The sequence below is a fragment of the Gouania willdenowi genome, chromosome 9 (genome assembly GCF_900634775.1).
Source record: "Gouania willdenowi chromosome 9, fGouWil2.1, whole genome shotgun sequence".
Lineage (NCBI taxonomy): Eukaryota > Metazoa > Chordata > Actinopteri > Blenniiformes > Gobiesocidae > Gouania > Gouania willdenowi.
In genome coordinates, this window is record NC_041052.1 from 12547048 (window position 1) to 12567318 (window position 20271).

At 36.5% G+C, this 20271-nt stretch overlaps 2 protein-coding genes across 2 annotated transcripts in view; one reads left to right on the top strand and one right to left on the bottom strand.

Annotated features, from left to right (window-relative positions):
- kank1a (KN motif and ankyrin repeat domains 1a) overlaps positions 1-4803 on the bottom strand; it is a 58636-nt gene extending 53833 nt beyond the window's left edge. Inside the window, exon 1 of the mRNA XM_028456549.1 lies at positions 4572-4803. The gene's annotated coding sequence lies outside the window, so the exon portion shown is untranslated. The remainder of the gene's footprint in view (positions 1-4571) is intronic.
- A 5081-nt stretch (positions 4804-9884) lies between these two features.
- Positions 9885-19571, top strand: LOC114470146 (fructose-1,6-bisphosphatase 1-like). Its single transcript, XM_028458159.1, has 7 exons — positions 9885-10207; positions 12041-12203; positions 12484-12576; positions 14271-14411; positions 14512-14649; positions 14810-14929; positions 18212-19571. The coding sequence occupies exons 1-7, from the start codon at positions 10038-10040 to the stop codon at positions 18401-18403; spliced, it is 1017 nt and encodes a 338-aa protein (XP_028313960.1). The 5' UTR covers positions 9885-10037; the 3' UTR covers positions 18404-19571.
- The last annotated feature ends 700 nt before the right edge of the window (positions 19572-20271 follow it).

Consider the following 20271-nt stretch of genomic DNA (forward strand, 5'->3'; position numbering starts at 1 on the left):
GCGATATATCGCGATATTTTCCCACAAGATCGATTATTGATATGCTCCCGCTCAGTATTGATTTTTTTCTTTTCTTTTTAAATCTTTTCTGCTTTGTCACCAAAATGTGCAGGAAGGTCTTCACAGAAATTTTGTCACTGTTTGTTGAAGGAACTAATATATTGTTTACTGGAATATTGCACTATAATGGTGTCACTGGTAAGAAAGACCCTATTTTTTTATTTACAGAAAACACTATTGGAGATACTTATTCATTTACATTGGTATGTTGACACTTATTTACAGAAATGTTGCACTAAAATAGTGTCACTGTTCATAGCACACTTTTAATTTATTGTCTTTCAGAGATATAAAACAAAAATTGTATTTTTTCACTTAATCTTTTTTTTCTTATGTCATAGATCATCGTAGATTGATTTCTGACCAATATATCGATAATCGCAGTATTGTCAATCGTTATCGTGAGTTTTGTATCGTGTATCGTATCATGATGTACCCAGAGGTTCCCACCTCTATTAACTATTGTTATTGATTTCATATCAGATGTACGGAGGAACATCACACCAGATTACATAGTGAGATTTGACATGTCTATCCATTTGCTACCTTTACCAAACCTTCACCTCATATTTTTTTTTTTTTTTTACAAGGAAAATTTTATGAAAATGGGCAAGATCGTCCCAAAACATGTAGGTGAGAGTTTAGTCAGTGTCCTATAGCTATTTCCATTTCAAGAGTCTGGCATTATGTCTCGCAAGATTTGACATTTGTGTCTTTGCTATACCTTCAAACCATAGAAATAAATTCATATCTGTAATTTAACCGCGTTTACACATCTAAAATTGCGTATGTATGCATGATATTGAACCAGAACATAAATGTGAAAGTATGTTCTGTGTCACAGTTCTACTTCTGCCTAATGTGCATAAAAATTTCCATTTCAAGATAAATTCCTGTCTTTTTTCCATGATCACAGGAAGGGCCTATCGAGTCTGTTTAGCTATTTTCAATTTGGTATTTTTTTAATTGTTTTCCAAAGACTTTCTGTAGCATGAGGTTAATGACGAAGATGAGCTCAATAGATGATTTTATAACTGTATACACAACAAGATTTATTTAAATAAATAAAAAATATATACTGTATATCAACTCAGAAAAAATGTCACTAATAAATAAGTATAAAAATAACACGGCACATTAACTACATTTCTTTTTTTTTTTTTAAGTCAAGCCCATTTATCTGCACACTGGCAGATTATTATCACAGGTTCCGACGTACAGATAGATAACCATGAATGTGCTGACAAGGAAAGACAGAAAACACCTTGGAGACATAACAGTGTGTATGGTAAACACTGTAACATGATGGAAACAGCACAAACATGCCTGAGCATATCGTTAAAGCTATAAGAAGATTAATAGGGCCTAAAGGGCTCAATCAAATATGGGTGTACACCACAAGATTTATAGTGTTTCTTGTCAGGCGCTGGTAAATTACGAATAACCGCCGGGCGAGTCACGTCGCATCTTGAGCCTGGCAAGTTGTGGAGTTTGAGATTTACAGTGAAAAGTGTGAGATGCTACTAGCGTAGTATAAAAAAAATGTAAAAAGGGTTTTTGAAAAAGAGGGAAAGTGTGATAACGGAAAAACTTTGAACGCACCAGGTTACTAGGGGAGTGATGAATCAGGCGATATGATATAGCCTGATACTAAACAACACAATATCAATAGTTACACATTTCACTTTTACAAGTACAAAATGGTATGAAATATGAGAGTGACGATATCTCGATACGGCAATATATTGTAATATTTTTTCGCACGATTGAATAACGATATGCTCGAGCTTAGTATCGATTTTTTTCTTTTTTGGAATTTCTTTTTCTTTTTTTTCCAAAACCTTTTCTGCTTTGTCACAAAAATGTGCAGGAAGGTCTTCACAGAAATTTTGTCACTGTTTGTTGAAGGAACCAATATATTGTTTACTGGAATATTGCACTATAATGGTGTAACTGGTAAAAAAAAAAAAAGACCCTATTTTTTGTTTACAGAAAGCACTATTGGAGATACTTATTCTTTAACATTGGTATGTTGACACTTATTTACGAAGAAATGTTGCACTAAAATAGTGTCACTGTTCATAGGACAAATTTTTAATTTATTGTCTTTCAGAGATATAAAATAAACAATTTATTTTTTCACTTAATCTTTTTTGTTGTTGTGTCATAAATTATCGTAGATTGATTTCTGACCAAAATATCGATAAACGCAGTATCGCCATATCGTATCGTGAGGTACCCAGAGGAACCCACCTCTAGTATGAAATACAATTGATTTCATTTTTTTTTTTTTTTTTACTTGCGAAAACAAGTAAATAGCAACAAACTGTAATTCAAGTACAAATATAAAAAAAAAGTGGTATATTTATAAAACTGTCAAAATAAATTTTTCAAAAAACTTTCACTTTCGCTTCCACAACAGATTCTGAGTCTAAGTTCGTAAAAATTAATAACCACATACATCTACAACAATATGTTTTATGAAAATAAAGCGCAACTTCCAAGCAAGTATGTTAGCACAATTAAAATGTTTGTTTTTACATTATTTAAAAAATCGATTTGGACATTTTTTAGATCGATACGATAATCGCGCAGTGAGATATTGAGACATATCGTAAGGCTGTGCAATTAATCAAAATTCGATTACGATTTTGGTCGTTACACTCAATTACAAAAATAACATGATCAAGAAAAAAAAATGTATTTAAAAAAACAAAAAATAAAAACAACATTTTACAATTGTTCTATTTGCTAAATAAAACAAACTTCCACAATTTCAGATATTTACAAGCAATAAAGCTTGGCATGCACGAGAAAAAAACAATTATTAATTAATACTAACTTTGAGTTGTTTAATGCACGTGCATGTAAGATCTTGGTTGACATAATCGTGATTTCAATTTTGACTGAAATAATAGTGATGGTTATTTTTTCTATAATCGAGCAGCCCTAATTGATCATTATATTTTTTTTTTGCCAAATAAAAAGACCTTAACAGAGATATCTTAGTTTTAAATTATCACCTCACCTAAATCCACCTGTCACTTTTGCTCAACATGTTTTTTATTCATGTTGAATTACTTCACCCTGGGAGGAAAATCTGGTGGGGTTTTATTTCTGTACGTATCCAACCTCCAGGATGAATCCAGCCCCCTCTAAATGGCTGTATTTAATCTCTACTTATAAGCACGTGTAGAAAACTCTATTCAGAGATGTGTCAAATGGTCCCAAATTGGAAGCTGAAGAATTTCATTAAACCTGCTTTCACAAAAGCTCATATTATTCTCCTTTGACATATCAATTCAGAGCTTTGTCACTACAGAAACGTAGAAAGAGTGAGGAGCTCATAAAGATGAAAGGCCCTGTTTGACCTCAAGACTCTTCCGCGGAACAATGAGGACCACCATCCAGGTCTGGATCCCCACCACACTGACCCTAAAACACTTTCCTACAACCATGCGGCAGGTTGAAGTGTTTGGCTTGATTTTAGAACAAGTTATGTTAATATTCTGATGAAGAGGAGGTGATAGATTACAATGTGTGGATTACAATTACAGTCTGAGGTCACCATTTTCTGAAACTATGAACTACTAATAAATACTACATTTTCATGGTTTTTCACTTTATTTATCCTAATTTATGCAATTGTTTCATTTCCATTACCTTTCACAGGAAATGATCATGTTCCTATTTTACTAGCTACTAACTAACAACTTTAAATAATCCTAAAACATGCAACATATTTGTACAATTTTACCATTGTGTATTATTATACAAAAATCCACTTTGCATTTTTGTTAAAAACATAGCACAAATCCCATATACCAAACATGTGACACCTGAAAACATATGTCATAATGTTTCAGGGAAAATAAACATTTAAAGATGGTTAATTAATTTAATACAGTAAAGTAAGGGAATGACTCCATCTGTCATCTGGATTTATCTTTTTGAGTTTGAAGCCTGGAAAGTAAATCAGATTTTAGTTGGAGCTCATTGAGGACTAGAGCTCCAGAACAGGCCTGAGGGTCCCTTACATGGTCCATGAGGGCTACCTGGTGCCCGCGGACACCCTGTTGGTGACCACTGGTGTAGACACGACTATCCAAGGCTTTTATTCCTCATTTTTCCTAATTTCCTTGCAGTTCAAGCTCAAAATTCAACCAGAACGACAGCATCAGAGCTCCTCAGGAAAATTGTTTTTTTTTTTGTTGTTGTTTAAATTAAATCCGCTACAAACGAGCAGGTGCAACAGACACCATACGATTTTAAACATAATCCAGATTAAGCAGCAGCGCTTCATGGGATTGTCTAGTCTGGGATCTGTAGCAGCACCACCTGACCCACACCATGCAGGGACTGGACTAGGACCTTAAACTTATTAAAGTTAACGAACTGAATGCGTGTGCATGCGTTAAAAGGAAAATGAAGCTATCCAAAGTGCAAAGAGGACCAAAAAACTACCATAAATATGAGGTTTCGCGCAGTTTTAAAGCGTTTAAAGCACTCACCCGACGCACAGACAGTGTCTCCTGCTCACTTCCAGGACTTTGGACCGCCTTGTTTTGCCTCTTCGCTCTTCAAACTGTCCCGAAGAGTTAAAACTCCGAAGATAGAAAGCGAATAAGGTGTAAAAAGTTCTCAATGAGAGGACACACACGTAGAGCCGAAGCACAGCACAGGGTCCACCCGCTCCACCATCGGCCACCAGCAGCCTCTTTGTACTAGTCCGCCTCAGGCAGCCCGCAGACATGCGCAGTAGGAGCGGAGTGGAGCGCGTGAGTTTGAGAGAAAGTGGGAGCGACCACAGGTGATCTTCACCTGCGGGAGGCGGAGCTTAGGAGGGACAGCTTTAGCTCCTTTAATCACAGACAAACCAGGAAACGGAGTCAAAACACAAGGAAAACTACTTGGCGGCCTTTGTAACGTTGTTAATAAATTCAGTTTGCAAAAGTCAGATTAACATAATTATAATGAGGTGAATTTACGTAAAAAATTAATTAATTTGAACATTTACAAAAATGAAAATAAAAGGGTACTTAGGCTACATATGTAACATGTACTGTTTAAACCTAATTTTAAAAAACGATTTCACAATATATCGCGATTTTTTTGGGTGTCGATTTTAAATACATTTTTTTTTTCAGATATTTAATCAACATTTTTCTTAATGTATTTTTTACGTGTGTGTTTTCTACTGCTGGAGACATTACACAGCCATTTTATTTACATTTAATCTGTTCAGATCAGTGTTTAAATAGACAATAGGATAAATTATTTTTTTCTTATTTTCGTTCATTGTCAGTAACTCAGGGTGCTTTATCCTTAATGTTCTCACTTTACAGTTGTTACAATGCCGTCATTATGTTGTCATGGTTACTTTGACACTCCTACGCAGTAGTTTCAGTGAAAAGAAACTTTATTTTATGATGGCAGCGTGTAACACTGCATTTTCTTTTTTTCAGTGAAAATGTGCAAAAACACTAATAATAAATAATAAATAGGATGTTTTGAAGCAAATAGTTTTCACTCAATTTCACCTCTGAATGATCAATAACTTCTGATGAACATATACAGCCACTTAATTTTTCATCTCTACTTTTAATTTTGATATTAACTGGGTAGAATATCGCAATATGACGTGACATCTTGATAATATTGTATCGTGATATGTACGTATTGTATTGCAACATCCTTGCAAATACTCACCCCTACTCCTAAACGCCTCACAGTGGTTTGTTCCAATACTTACGTTACCATTTCCCCTACATGCAGAACAGCAGTGGGGAGACGGACAATAAAATTCACGATACAATACACGATATTGAGTTCACTAGATCGATACATTACGATAATTTGAAAAGACGCAAAAAAAAAACAGTTATAGTATAAAGATGTGGTCCACATCAGGCACTGATCCAACACTTTTGGCTTTCTTACAAAAATAGGTATGAAAAAGCGTCTCACAGATGATGCTACAAAAGTAGGCCTGTTATTTTGAAACCCATTTGGGCTCGGGCTTGTTTTGACAGTGTTTCTCAAATAGGGGTAGGGGTACATGATAGCCCTACATGGGATATTTGAGAGAAAGACTGTAGAAATTACAAATGAAAGCATTATAAATATGGGGTTTTATAATGTTTGCTTTTGGTTAAAATTGATAATTATACTAAAAATTACCCTCAACACACAAAGCAACAACAAAGACACAGTAAATGAGAGAAAAATACAAAAAATGACAACAAAAACACACAAAATAAGAGAAAAACATTCTGAATAATCAAAATAACAGACAAAACACACAAAATGACACCAAAAACACAAAAGATTATGATAGACATGATCTTCATTCGAACATGAACTGAAAATACAAGGGTCAGTCTTGGTCCCACATCAGTAAATGATAAAAACTATAGAAATAAACCCACTTAGATGGCACTAATACTGTTTCATTCCACTTATTTACAAAATGAGATTCTTTAAAACGTGCTATCAGTCATTTATTCCATCAATATGCTCTTTGGTTTGTTTTTTTCACAGAATTCTGAGCAAAATGTCTTCGTCGGACGTAAAGGCGGGTACTTTATTCAAAAGTTAGAGGAAGGCCAACAAAGTTTGAGGACCCCTGCAGTAAGACACCATAATTATTTGGTCTGTTCTTGGTTGACACCCACTGGAGGATCAAACCTGCCAAAAGTATAAATAAATAAATAAACAATGTATGAATAAATATTGAAATAAATAAATGAAAGAATGAACAAATAAATAAATAAATGTGTGAATAAATTAATAAAAACTGGTAAATAAATGAGACATAAATAAATAAATAAATAAATACCTTAAATTTATTTCAACATTTATTTATTTCAACATTTATTTATTTCTACTTTTATTTATTTAAACATGTATTTATTTATACGTTTATTTATTTCCACATTTATTTATTTATTTATAATTTTGGCAGGTTTGGTCTTCCATAGACACCTGGCATATCTGGCCTATAGACCAAATATTTTTGCTCTCTCAATTCTGTTTGAACTTTTCAAGTTTCAAATGGTATATTAAAAAATAAACATTAAAATATTATCACTCACACTCTCAACAAGAAATCTTGTGACGTTTTAATGTTGCACAATATATTCTCCTACCTCTACAAAACAGTGTATACAGTGTGACATTTAGGTTATTCTATAGCTAATGGTGTAGAAATGTATATATATATATATATATATATATATATATATATATATAAACAATTTCTCTTCGCAGATCACTGCCAACATGGCAACCACACGGCAACATCGGTTTATTGGTAAAGGACGCCCTCTGGTGGAAGTTTAGTGTCTAACATAAAGTTATGACAAAAAAAACCGTGGAATTTCTAAACAAATTGTCAATACATGAATAGTCAGCTGTATCTTCCTGTATTGATCTGGTTGTTGGATGGATAGGTTCGTTGGTTGGTTGGTTATAGATAGATAGATAGATAGATAGATAGATAGATAGATAGATAGAAAATGAAAGACAACAACAATATCTGAACAATAAATGACAGATGCTTCAATTTCCTTTGATTTTTCCTTTCAATTCGATTCAACTTTATTTATATTGCGCCAATTACAACAAAAGTCATCTCAAAGCCCTTTCAAAATATAAAATTTGCAATAAAATGGAATAAAATCCAACAAATCCACATGAACAAGCATAAGCGACAGTGGGAAGTTAAAAAAAAAACTCCTTTCAAACTAGTTTTTCTTTTAACAAGAAGAAATCTCCAGCAGAACCAGGTTCAGAGGTGGCAGCCATCTGCGTCGACTGGTTGGGGTTAGTGGACAGGAGGAGGAACGCAGGGCCGGTCTTCCCGACAGGCAACACAGGCGGCCGCATAGGGCGCCATCTGCTGGAGGGGCACCAACTTGCACCCCCCAGTTTTATTTATATAAACGTGAAACACACCCTTTAAAATCACTGTACATGTTTTTTTCTTAATTAAATATTAATACAAAAATCTGTAACTATACCTGCTAATTTTCTGCCCATATTTATTTTATTTTAATTGTAGTTCAACTCTATATACTTCTATTGTGTTGTTTGCACATTGTGTTCTATGGTTTTAAGATTAGTGTTACTGACTAGTAAAACCAAACAGGAAAGTAGAAATTACCTTGTACTGAAACTTTTATATCTTATTTTAACTTTTGATTGCACTGTTTTGCATTTCTGTTGGAGTTTGACCCATTTTTGTTATTGTTCCCTCGAGACATTTGCACTATATCTATTGGTGTTGTATTGTATTATAGTACATTATTCTAAATTTTAAAATTAGGGTTAGCATTAAAGGCACACGGTAGACTTTTTGACCTAAAGAGTTAACCTATATGAGTTATTTTAAATGATTCCTAAGGCCAATAAACAGGGCTTGACAGTATCAATGCTGCGAGCGGGGCGTCCCTCTTGAAATACCGATCATGTAACTTTGTAGAGACGGACCGTCTTTGGCCAGGTCATGTGAGATCCGTAACTTTAGGATAAGGGTTGGCTCTCAGGGCTGGGCTCGCGCCGTGGCTACAGTCTATAGGCTGTAATATGGGCTGGAAGAGCAGCCACCACCGCCGCACTCTTCTCCCCACCGTCGGAGACCCGGTGCCTTGCCGCCTTGCCGCGTTGGTGGCGCTTCCCCCCTACTCCCTGGCCTCGCCGCCGCTGTCGGCTCCCTTTGCCGGGGGTCAGAGGGGACGTGCAAACCGGCATTCGCAAGGTCACCCATCCGCCGATCATTCCGGCCGCCGCCGGGACCCTCGGCGAAGGGGACCGACGACTGCAGCGAGGCCAGGGAGTAGGGGGGGAGTGCCACCGACACGGTGAGGAGGGCCGAGCGCCAGGCCTCCAGCGGCGGGGAGAGGAGGGCGGCGGTGACGGCTGCTCCTCCAGTCCATACTCCAGCCCATAGACTGGAGCCACGACGCGAGCCAGCCCTCAGAGCCAATCCTTATCCCATAGGTACAGGTCAACTACTGTCTGCATACACAATCAAATGACAAGGGAGGCTGGCCCGACTGACTGTTGATTTTTCGACAGTGTTGTGGCGCTGTGGCCAAAAGTTACACAGTGCGCCTTTAAGTAATTTCGCCTAGGGCACCAAAAAGGCTAGGGCCTGGGGGAACGGAACAGGATATAAATTTGTATTTAATTTGGGGAGATTTGGTGAAATAATTTGAGAAAAACTGCAGTATTTTAGAAAGATTTAGAGTTCTTTCAACAACAATTTATAACTGAATTGTAAATTGGTAATTTGCACAATGATTCATGTTTTTCCTCTGTCATTTTCACTTTCTCCTGCTTGCGGGCCGAATCGGATGCTCTGAAGGACCGGATTTGGCCCCCAGGCCTCGAGTTTGACACAGGTGCACTTATGGAAGTCCGTTTCCGCCACAAAAAAAAAAAAAAAAAATCACCAAGAAAAGTCATAATTATGACTTTCTATCTCATAATTATGACTTTCTATCTCATAATTATGACTTTTGTTGGTGATTTTTATTTATTTTTTTTAGTGGCGGAAACGGGCTTCCATATGCACTACATGAAAAATTATAGAAATAAATAAAAAATATATAACTTTTTGTCATTAAATTGAACAGACCTTCCAATAACCAAACGCATTGAAACAGATTTTGGTGAATGAATATCAGGCTGTTTTTACACAATCTCTGTCTAACCTGTTGAAAAGTGCACGCGCACAGTGTTGCACCACCGCACGATGAACCAATGCTCCTGCAGCTCCCTTTGTTCAGGTCACACGCTAGTGTTGGTAACGTTATCATTTCATCACATCCCGGTCCAGTGCTCACACAGAGCCACTCCTCTCTGCGCCCTGCGTGGATTGGTGCGTTTCAACACTCAGTTCCGTGTTTCCTCGGATTTATAAATCCTTGACTTTCCAGCCCACACCATCTCCATCAGGAGGACTCTCTGCCACCATGTCCGAGCGAGAAGTCATCGACACCAACGTGGTCACGGTGACCACCTTCGTGATGCACGAGGGCAGGAAGGCGAAGGGCACCGGGGAGCTGACCACGCTGCTCAACTCCATGTGCACGGCCATCAAAGCCATCTCCAGCGCCGTGCGTAAAGCTGGGATCGCTCACCTGTGAGTTCGCCTCTACTTCCACTGACAGTGTTTGCTTTGAAACGTCACTTTATTGGTTTATTTAACTCTGTTATGTCAGAACTTTCACGGTTCCAGCCGCACACACGCAGTCTCACTCATCTGCATCCACTCATCTGCATCCACGTCGCCACCAGCAAAGCAGGAGATTCAGGTTCTCCAGGCGCACATCAGGAAACACATGCCACACCATGATCCTGTTCCCACTTATCTTTCACACATTCTTTGTTCCGTGTGCAACTTGGAGAACAGGCACGCTTTTGTATTTTAAATATAAACTATACTGTTCATTGATGAGAACTCGTTTTGAAACCTTTTTAAGGTGATGACAGTTTTTTTTTTTTTTTTTTTTTTTTTGGTTTCCTGATCCATCAGCCATATTCCAAAATGCTGTGTCATGCATAAGTTGCATTTTTATTTAGATTGTGGTAGTTTAGTAGCGGTGGGACGATACACTGAGTTGATACAACAGATGATGATGGGCTCACGATAACAATACAGTACCTTTTGCAAAGGAAAAAAGACTATATATATATATATATATTTGGTAAAATAACTATGCTTTTATTTTATTTTACATACTTACTCTCGGTATGGCATTTTCAAATCCATAGGAATATAAAATTAAAAACAAACCATTACGGTCTGGTGTGTTATTTACCTCTGTGAGTGTATATATATATATATATATAGAGAGAGAGAGAGAGATAATCTGACACGTTTTAGTATCGTAATATCTTGTCGCACGATAAATTGCTATATGTATTGTATGTAAATGTTTGAACAATATATCCAAGAGTAATCTCGCCCAAAATCTATTGTCACCTGTTTTTGCCCTTGGGAAATTTTTGAATATTGACTTTGCAATAAAACAATTCTGTCACTTTTTACACTAGAAAAATGTATTGTAAAAATAGATGTTAATCTGAGAATTTCCTGATTCATCAGCCAACGCCCAAAATGCAGTGTCATGCACAAGTTGCATCTTTAGATATTTAGTAGGGATGGGATGATACACTGAGTTAATGATATGATACGATAGTTGATGATGGGTTCACTATAATGATAGAATATTTTTGCAAAGGAAAAAAGACCCATAAAATCATATTTGGCCAAATAAGTATGGGTAATTTATTTTTATTTTACTTTACTTATTTGCTCTTTGACCTTTTCAACTCAATAGGAATAAAAACAAACCATAACAATCTAGTGTGTAGTAGATAGTGTGGATATTCTTTTATCTGGCACATACACACCCCGGGATACCACTCGTACCGTTGACGAGACATCTATCGCAATATCTTGTCGCACGATAAATCGTGCCACCTTTAATATTTAACATACTGTATTATAGATATTTGGGAGTAATTTTGCCCAAAATGTATTATTGTCTGTATTTGCCCTGGGGACTTTTTAGAGTATTGACTTTGCAAAACAAAACAGTTTATCCACCTTTTACATTTGTTTAAGGTCAAATAGAGTTTACCATACCAGTGAAACACCCATGCATTTTTTTTTTTATTAATCTAAACCAATTTCAAGTCTTTATAATCAGCAGCAATGTTGTGAAATAGTGAAAGCCATACATGCAAAGTTGCAAACATGTGATTAATAAAGGAATTTCCTATTTCTAATATTCAAATTCATATTTGGTATCGCAAGCACACTGGCCACACTGATATGCCCATCAACTGAGCCTTTAAATGCTGGAACTGTGCTCTAATCTACTGCATTTTGCACTGATATTTTGGAAAACATCCATATTTTACTGAATACTGTTGAAATGCTGAGTTCCTCTTTCCTGTTTGTTATCAGATACGGCATCGCAGGCAGCACTAATGTGACAGGTGACCAAGTGAAGAAGCTTGACATCCTATCCAACGATCTGGTTATCAACATGATCAAGTCCTCGTTTACATCCTGTATGATGGTGTCGGAAGAGAATGAACGGGCAATCATCGTGGATCCAGACAATAGGGTACGGAGTACGGACGGACGGTAGAACCACATCAGATCACAGAGATTTGCTGCAGCTAAACTTTTCTGAAGTTGTTTTTATTTATGTGGAAAAAAAGCAAGAAGCCACTCTAATCACAGATGCCCTTTATTAGAATAAATAATCCAGTTTTAAAATGTTTCTGTGCCTGACTCAGTTTAAGGGCAGCATCCAAAATTGTATTATTTATTCAGAGGTGATTTTAGCATTCATAAATCACAAGTTTGCCTGAATGTAATGGACTTTTTTCTTCCTTCCACAGGGTAAATACATAGTCTGCTTTGACCCTCTGGATGGCTCCTCCAACATTGACTGTCTCGTCTCCATTGGAACCATCTTTGCTATTTACAAAAAGGTAACACCAAAGCTTTAATGTTGCATAAGGTAGTTTAATGAAGGGCTCAATAACGCCACTGTTTTTGTTTCATCACTGAATCCAGTTTGTCTTTTTTTTTTATAGTTATTGTTTTTTTAGTTTTTTTTTTTTTTTTTTTTTGACAGTAAACTATTTATTTTCATTTTTTAACATTGTAACAAATAGTGATGTCCCGATACAACTTTTTTTTACTACCGATAAAGCAGCCTTGTGTATTGGCCGATACCGATATCGATACGATGTTACATCAGCATGAATCATGCTTACTTTTATTAATAATAATAATACATTTTATTTGAAATTCAGCGCCTTTCAGGTCACCCAAGGTCACTTAACAGTACATGATAAAACCACAACAACATAGTATAAAACCACAATAGAATTGAAGCTAAAACAGTATAAAAACAACAGTAAAAATGAAGCTAAAACACAGAGACAGAGCGAGAAAATTACTTATTTTGTCATGTGGAATGTTAGAAAAGGCTTGATCAAGTGATGTTACTCAAACAGAGAACAATAGTCGGTATGAGAAAAACTGACCCATTTATTATTAACCAATTAGTTACATACATTTTAACCTTCAACATGATATCTTCATTATTCTACAATTGAATAAATATAATATAATATATATTGGAGAGTTTAGATGCAGTCCGATAAAATCCGATATTCGTTTTCTGGCTGATATCGGACCGATATCCGATATCAGTAGTGGATCGGGACACCCCGAGTAACAAACGGCAATTATGTCACCTATGATTTTTTTAGGTTAGTCCAAACCTTTCCATTTTTGGTGCCGACAGTAATATATCCGATATATCGGCCGATATATGAAACATAAACATTGATATACACAGAATATTTACTGTACATGAACACGACATCTCATAATACCAGCATATGATTGAAGACAAATGAGCAGAAAGCTACAAAATTCAAATAAAGAGTTTTAACTAGTAACACTATCCACATGAGGACTGTAAACACAGAGAACAAACCTCTGCCAAGCTCCAAATCTCCTTCTTGCCAGATATTGGCAGTTATCTGGATCAGTGATCCTGATCATGGTACAATGATCATTCACACTTTAAAGGCTTAGAATATTTATTTATTTTTAATCACAATTAATAATTATACAGTAGGTACAAATGTAAGGATACCCCCCAATTTTTCAAAAAATTAGGATGAAATGTGCAATCTGAAACTGATCCAAAACTCAGTGGGATACTTGAAAAACCAACCCGACATACAGTAACTGCTAATTGCAAACTGAGATATTAAGATTCGACATTTCGCCAATGATGAGAGACAGGCATTTTTTGATTTAATGAACTGATCCGGAATCAATATATTAATCCTTTCCTGAATTTGACGGCATCTTCCACAACACAAGGTCCATCTTTTGTTAAAAATTTGTCATTATTTTGGACGTAATTCTGACAAACAAATAAATAAACATCAGTGATTACACTGATACCGCATTGAGTTCATTAGAAAAGGCAAACTGTAAACACAATGCTAAGTTTATATGTAAACACTGTATTAACCGATGTGGCTGAACGGGCTCTAGTGTGAAAGTAGAAGGTAGTGCATAGTACATGACCATTGTTCTGTCCACCTCCAATATCATTACACTAACAGCAAAATAAAGTCATTTGTGTTTTTTCTGTCAGGTCACAGATGATGAGCCGTGTGAGAAAGACGCTCTGCAGCCAGGGAGAAACCTGGTGGCTGCCGGCTACGCCCTCTACGGCAGCGCCACTTTGATCGTACTCTCCACCGGCAATGGAGTCAATGGCTTTATGCTGGACCCAGTCAGTACCTTTCTGGGAAACAGAAAAACCTTGTACTAAATTCATTCCTGAAGCTCTTCACAACTCTCTCTACATATTTTATTTGTCTTGTTTGTGTCAGGCGATCGGTGAATTCATCCTGGTGGATAAAAATGTGAGGATTAAGGAACGAGGAAAGATTTACAGCCTGAACGAAGGTTACGCAAAATACTTTGATCCTGCTGTCACAGAGTATCTGCAGAAGAAGAAGTTCCCTCAGGTAACAAACACGGGAGGACATAGTGGTTTTATTTCATTGCTTTTATAACTATTGGTATTTATTTATGTAAAAGCAGGAACACATAATCCATTATTAACTGCAATTTAACCAAACAATTAAAACTGAAGGGATTATCTGATCTTTTTTTAATATGTAATAGGATGGCAGCGCACCTTACAACGCCCGCTATGTGGGCTCTATGGTTGCAGATGTACATCGAACACTGATGTACGGAGGAATCTTTTTATACCCAGGAAATCTGAAGAACCCTGAAGGAAAGGTGAGCACTTATATTTAAACTGTTCTGACAAAATAAAAAACAAAGAACATTGAAAACTGAAGTGATTCTCTGACTTTAGGGAAGTAAGAAATACAGAAAATTAAAGAAATGCACTTTAACTGTGAATGACTTAATGAAAAATGTTGGTCAGACTTTTTCACTGTTGACAACCAGTCACAGGACCGATATTGTTTGGCAATAATACATTTCTACAAATACTGGCAATTCAATGGAAATCTTTTGAAAATGACATATTAAGCAATCAGCACTGCAATTTTCATTGTGTTGATGGCTTATGTTCACAAAATGGTTCAAAATTGTTGCATACAAGCTATATTCCAACCTCTTCAGAGCTCTCATATTACAATATTATTACCAACTCACTTAATTTTATTTGACTAAACCTGCTAAATACAAGGAATGCCTTTGCTTTTAAAGTCATGAATGTGGAAAATTAAACTCCAGGACTATTTTCATCCTCAGACTGGATTCAGAGCAGTGTCGTGGTTTAAAATAAACAAGTTTCCATTTACATTGAACTGCAACACATTTTCTTTTTTTTTTGTTCTCACTGGAAGTGGTGATGGTGTCACAATCTGGTTTCATCACCTCCACATGTGACTTAACTAAAGCCAGCACGGTTGTTATGTAAAAAGAAACATTGTATTGTTTTTAAAATACAACAAAGCGTTTGACTCGTCACAACCAGTGCAAATAAGAAATAGGGGAAAACATTGGATGGTAAATTTAATTAAAACTAAAGATGTTTACTTTTGCAAAAAATTGATCAATTTAAGTGATTTCATTTTAATTTTTTGAAAAATTTGAGCCTGAAGTGATTGTGTAAAACAGGGATAGGCAACTCTTATCAGTATCACAATGGGGGCCACAAAAATATGATTGTCTCATCTGAGGGCCACATTATCAACATTCATGCCAGTATTAAAAATAACAACCAAATCTGAGCATTAACACAGGAGAGAACAAAGGGTTTTGTCATTGTTTGTTTTCTTTGTGTGTAGTTTTTAGTCATTTTGTGTATTTATGTAATTTTTGGAATTTCCGCTGACATTTTGGCCTTTTGCTACGAATCTAGATAATTATATCCTGGATTAATGTCCGTTAGCAGGCTTCATCTAACCAAACATTCCCTGTCAGACAGAAGCCGTTTTGCGACGGTTGATCATAACACACTAAGTGTTTTCAGCCTGGGTACGTGTGCGTTCACATAAAAGGGGTGGAGATTGCAGCGTCTGACCAATCACTACAATGGAGTAAATAACAGCTTATGATCTTGAATAAATATAATGAATTTAAATCCATGATGACAACGAAAAACAACAGTAGTGCTGCGCAGCAGGAGGCGGAGCTTTTATACTTGCTCAGGTCTGATTCACTTCATAACTTGCTCCTCACCGGTTAGGTGTTGCTTAAGTTTAAAATGATTCAAATTAAAATCCATCATTCAGAACAACAACAACACTGTCGTTACAGAAAAGGCAGGAATGAAGGAACACAGGCAGGAAGCTGCTGACACTGTTAATGTGTAAAATTATTCATCATCCCATCCAATGGATTAATAGTAGGGATGTAACGATTCACTCAACTCCCGATACGATTCGATTCACGATACGATTCTCTCACGATTTATTTTACAAAATGGGAATGTAGACAAATTTTTTTTTGGGAAAAAACTAGAAAATACTGTACTATTTTCCTTTTATATTTCATTGTCAAAAGTTGATAAACTATTCAAAACAATGCAATTTAACTAAAAATAAATCTTGAATGAAATAAATAAAGGAATAATAGAAATGAAGCCTATTAATTTAAATTCTGGTTCTATAATAAACAATCCAAAACTGCATAATAGTTCTTTTTCTTTTTAAAAGTGCAACTGAAAATGTATTTTGTGCCTTAACAATTGGACTTTAAAAAAAAAAACCGTGATTACACTGATTTACGTCATATTTGTTTGGACCAGCAGAGGGCGCTGGTAACACAGTGGTCGGTTGGCATGCAGATATCTTGCAGTGAAGAAGAGAAGCTATGCTAGCAGACAGCGCTAATAGAAAAACGTGACTTTTACAGATATTCAAGTAATATTACAGATATTCTTTCGGTGCTAAAGGGGTAATGAATCATTTATTAACATATTTAAGAGTAGAAGGCGGCCAGAAAGAAAGTATTAGCAGACTCCGCCCACCGCCTACACTTGTGGATAAAAAAAGTACTGCGATTCAATTTTCAGAAAATCGATATCAACCGTGATACCTACGAATCGATTTTTAACTGCCTTGCGATTAATCGTTACATCCCTAATTAATAGCATAAATAATGTGACTTTTAAGCATCCACAGTCAGCTGATAAAGCCTGTGTCTCGATCCGAACGAGTGAAGTCTTATATGAATTAATTCAATGAATTAATATATGACTTCACCCATCCCGCATATGATCAAGACACAGGCTTTGTCAGCTGATTGTAGATCAGTCCATCAGATATAAATCTATATCTTTACTTAAGGGTGTCATCGGTAAATGCATTGATGTCTAAATATTGCGGATCTGATTTGTCAGCCATCTGATCCACACAGTGACGTGTTCACACGTCACCTTTTACTGCACGGCTCGCTTTCTAAGAAAACTGATTGGTCAGGAGGCGGGACTTTAACGCTCGTTAAAATCCTAGCCAGAGCAACATTTGCACGTGACCAGGCTAGTCGTTCAGCATAAGTTTCCATGGTGATTTAGCTTCGTAAGACGTTAGCGAGCTTCGTAGTCCTGCACACACTGATTTAATCCTGGAAGTTAGCGCGATAAGAGGTAATCTAGATTCGTAACATACCTCCTTTGTGTATTTTATGTCATATGTGTTTTTGTTATTTCTTGTATGTTATATTTTCATTTTGTTTGTCAATTTGGCTTTTTGGATTTTTTTCTAGTATTTGTCATTTTGGGTATTTTTTCTATCATTTTGTGTAAATGTTAGCATTGCGTGTTTTTTTTGTGTCATTTTATATTTGTATTGTTGTTTTGTGCGTTTAGATGGTTGTGTGTATTTTTTTAATCTTTTTTGTGTTTTTGTTGTTGCTGCTGCTTTGTGTTTTTGGAGTTATTGCATGTATTATGTTGGGCTTCATATTGCTTCCAATTTCATGAATTACAATTTTTGTTGGAATTGTCTTGGGGGTCACACAGAATTAGACCAACTGCTGCATGTGGCCCCGGGGCCGCCAGTTGCCCACGTCTGGTGTATAATTGGTCTTCTTTCTTGTCTTAAGCTGCGACTGCTTTACGAAGGCAACCCCATGGCGTTCATCATAGAACAGGCTGGTGGCTTGGCCTCCACCGGCTACGAGAACCTCCTGGACATCCAGCCCAACAGCATCCATCAGCGCACCCCTGTAGCCATGGGCTCCCGTGAGGATGTGCTGGAGTACGTCGCCATCTGCCAGAAACATGCCAAGAAGTGACCCACACCGTTTCACTCTCATTCAACACCTCCATTAAAATGTTCCAACCACCTGAGATTGAAGACGTCATAGTATGAGTGAAGGTCGGCGGTCCTGCATTGTTTTTAAAGCCTTTTAGCTCCAAACAAACCTGATTTTAATGACTCGTCTTTCTGCTCTGCGTGTTGTGTGAAAACGGTCATTCATCTGTCAGGTGTGTTTCAGCACGAGGAGCTTAAAAACATGAAGGACTGAATCCCTCCAGGATTAGGCATCATTAAAATGTCTTTATTTACAGGAATAACATGCAGTCTGTGTCTACAGGCCTTCCACTTTATTCTCATGACCAAAATAACTATTATATTTGATTGTATTATTGTATTGTATTGTATTATTTAGTCCAGAAATTCTATTATTTAGTCCAAATCTGTGGATTGAGTGACAAATACAGAGCCACTACTTTTATAGTTAAATGTGAATTTACTCCTTAAATATGAGTGATTAGGACCTGCCAGCGTTGAAAACTTGTGCTAAATTTTGCTATCCTTAACTTACATTTTTACATTAATCTAGTGCGAGTGGACACCATGACCCTTTTTAGCGTTTTGTTTCAGAATGCTAGCTTCATAAGCTAACTCACAGGTGTCAAACCCAGTTCAATTAGCCACTATTTCAGCTGTCGTCCTGCTCCTACGCACCTGGGAGGCTCATTAGCGGAATTAACGCAGAGCTGCTCGATGACATTTCATCAAATTTAGTAGTGTTGGAGCAAGAAGACATCTATGCTGTCAAATTAAAACATATTTTAATCTTTATAACCATAAACCAATTGTTTTTAAAAGAGACGTGGCCATTAAAGTTTGCTACGCTACGTTAGCTAACCGTAGGCTAGTCATTTAGCACGTTTTTTTTTTTTAAGGTAAACCTTTATAATGAAACGCAGGTGGTTCAAAGCTGTGATTTCAAACCTCGGTTGTCTTTAAAATGCACACATTAACTGTTACTGTGACCAAAGATAGAACCGCACTTGAACAAACGACGACTTTCAGCTGTGCCTTAAATATACAATGAAGATTAATGAATGTTGAAGATGAGAAAACAATTCCTGCTACTATGCAACATAACTTGATGAAGGATATAAAGACTGTTTGGAATGATGAAGTCTTAATAAATTATTCTGAATTAAAAAGACGGGGCAAGATTATTATTTTTTTTTTTAGAGTTTTGGGGAGAATTGTCTCATTTTCGGAGACTTAAGAGAATAAGAAACTGCTTTTTGTTTACCTCTCGCATGTCAAACTCAGAATTAAGCATACATATGATAAAATAGACTTAAAAGTCTGGAATGTGAGCAGAAAACCTTTTTTTTTTCTCGGGTTATGGCTATTGGCTCTCGATATAAGTGTGAACAAGTGAGATAAGATAAATAAAATGTCTTCAGATGATATGTGAAGTTGTTGTTTTGAGTGTTTTAATTTGACGACACATCATCTGCAGAGGCAACAGGATACTTTGTCCAGTGTGTGCTTGACCTTTAGGCTAAATGTCAGCTGGTGCTCATGGAGCCCTGATGACATTTAATGTTGAATTCATCCATTTAACGACCACGTTGAATGAACAACACTGATTTTTGCAGTTATTTAACTAAATAAATAAATAAATATCTTTTTTGAATACTATCTAAAGATATAGTTGTAGCCACTGTAATGTTCACATGAAGCTGGGTGGAACATCTGTTGCCACAGATGTGTGAAAGCTGTGTGCAATATCAAACATGGTGCATTTCTGAGGAAGCTCTTATGTTACCCAACCTGAAGGTGGATAACTGTATCGCAGACATAGGCAACTGGCGGTCCAGGGGCCACATGCGGCCCTTGGTCTAATTCTGT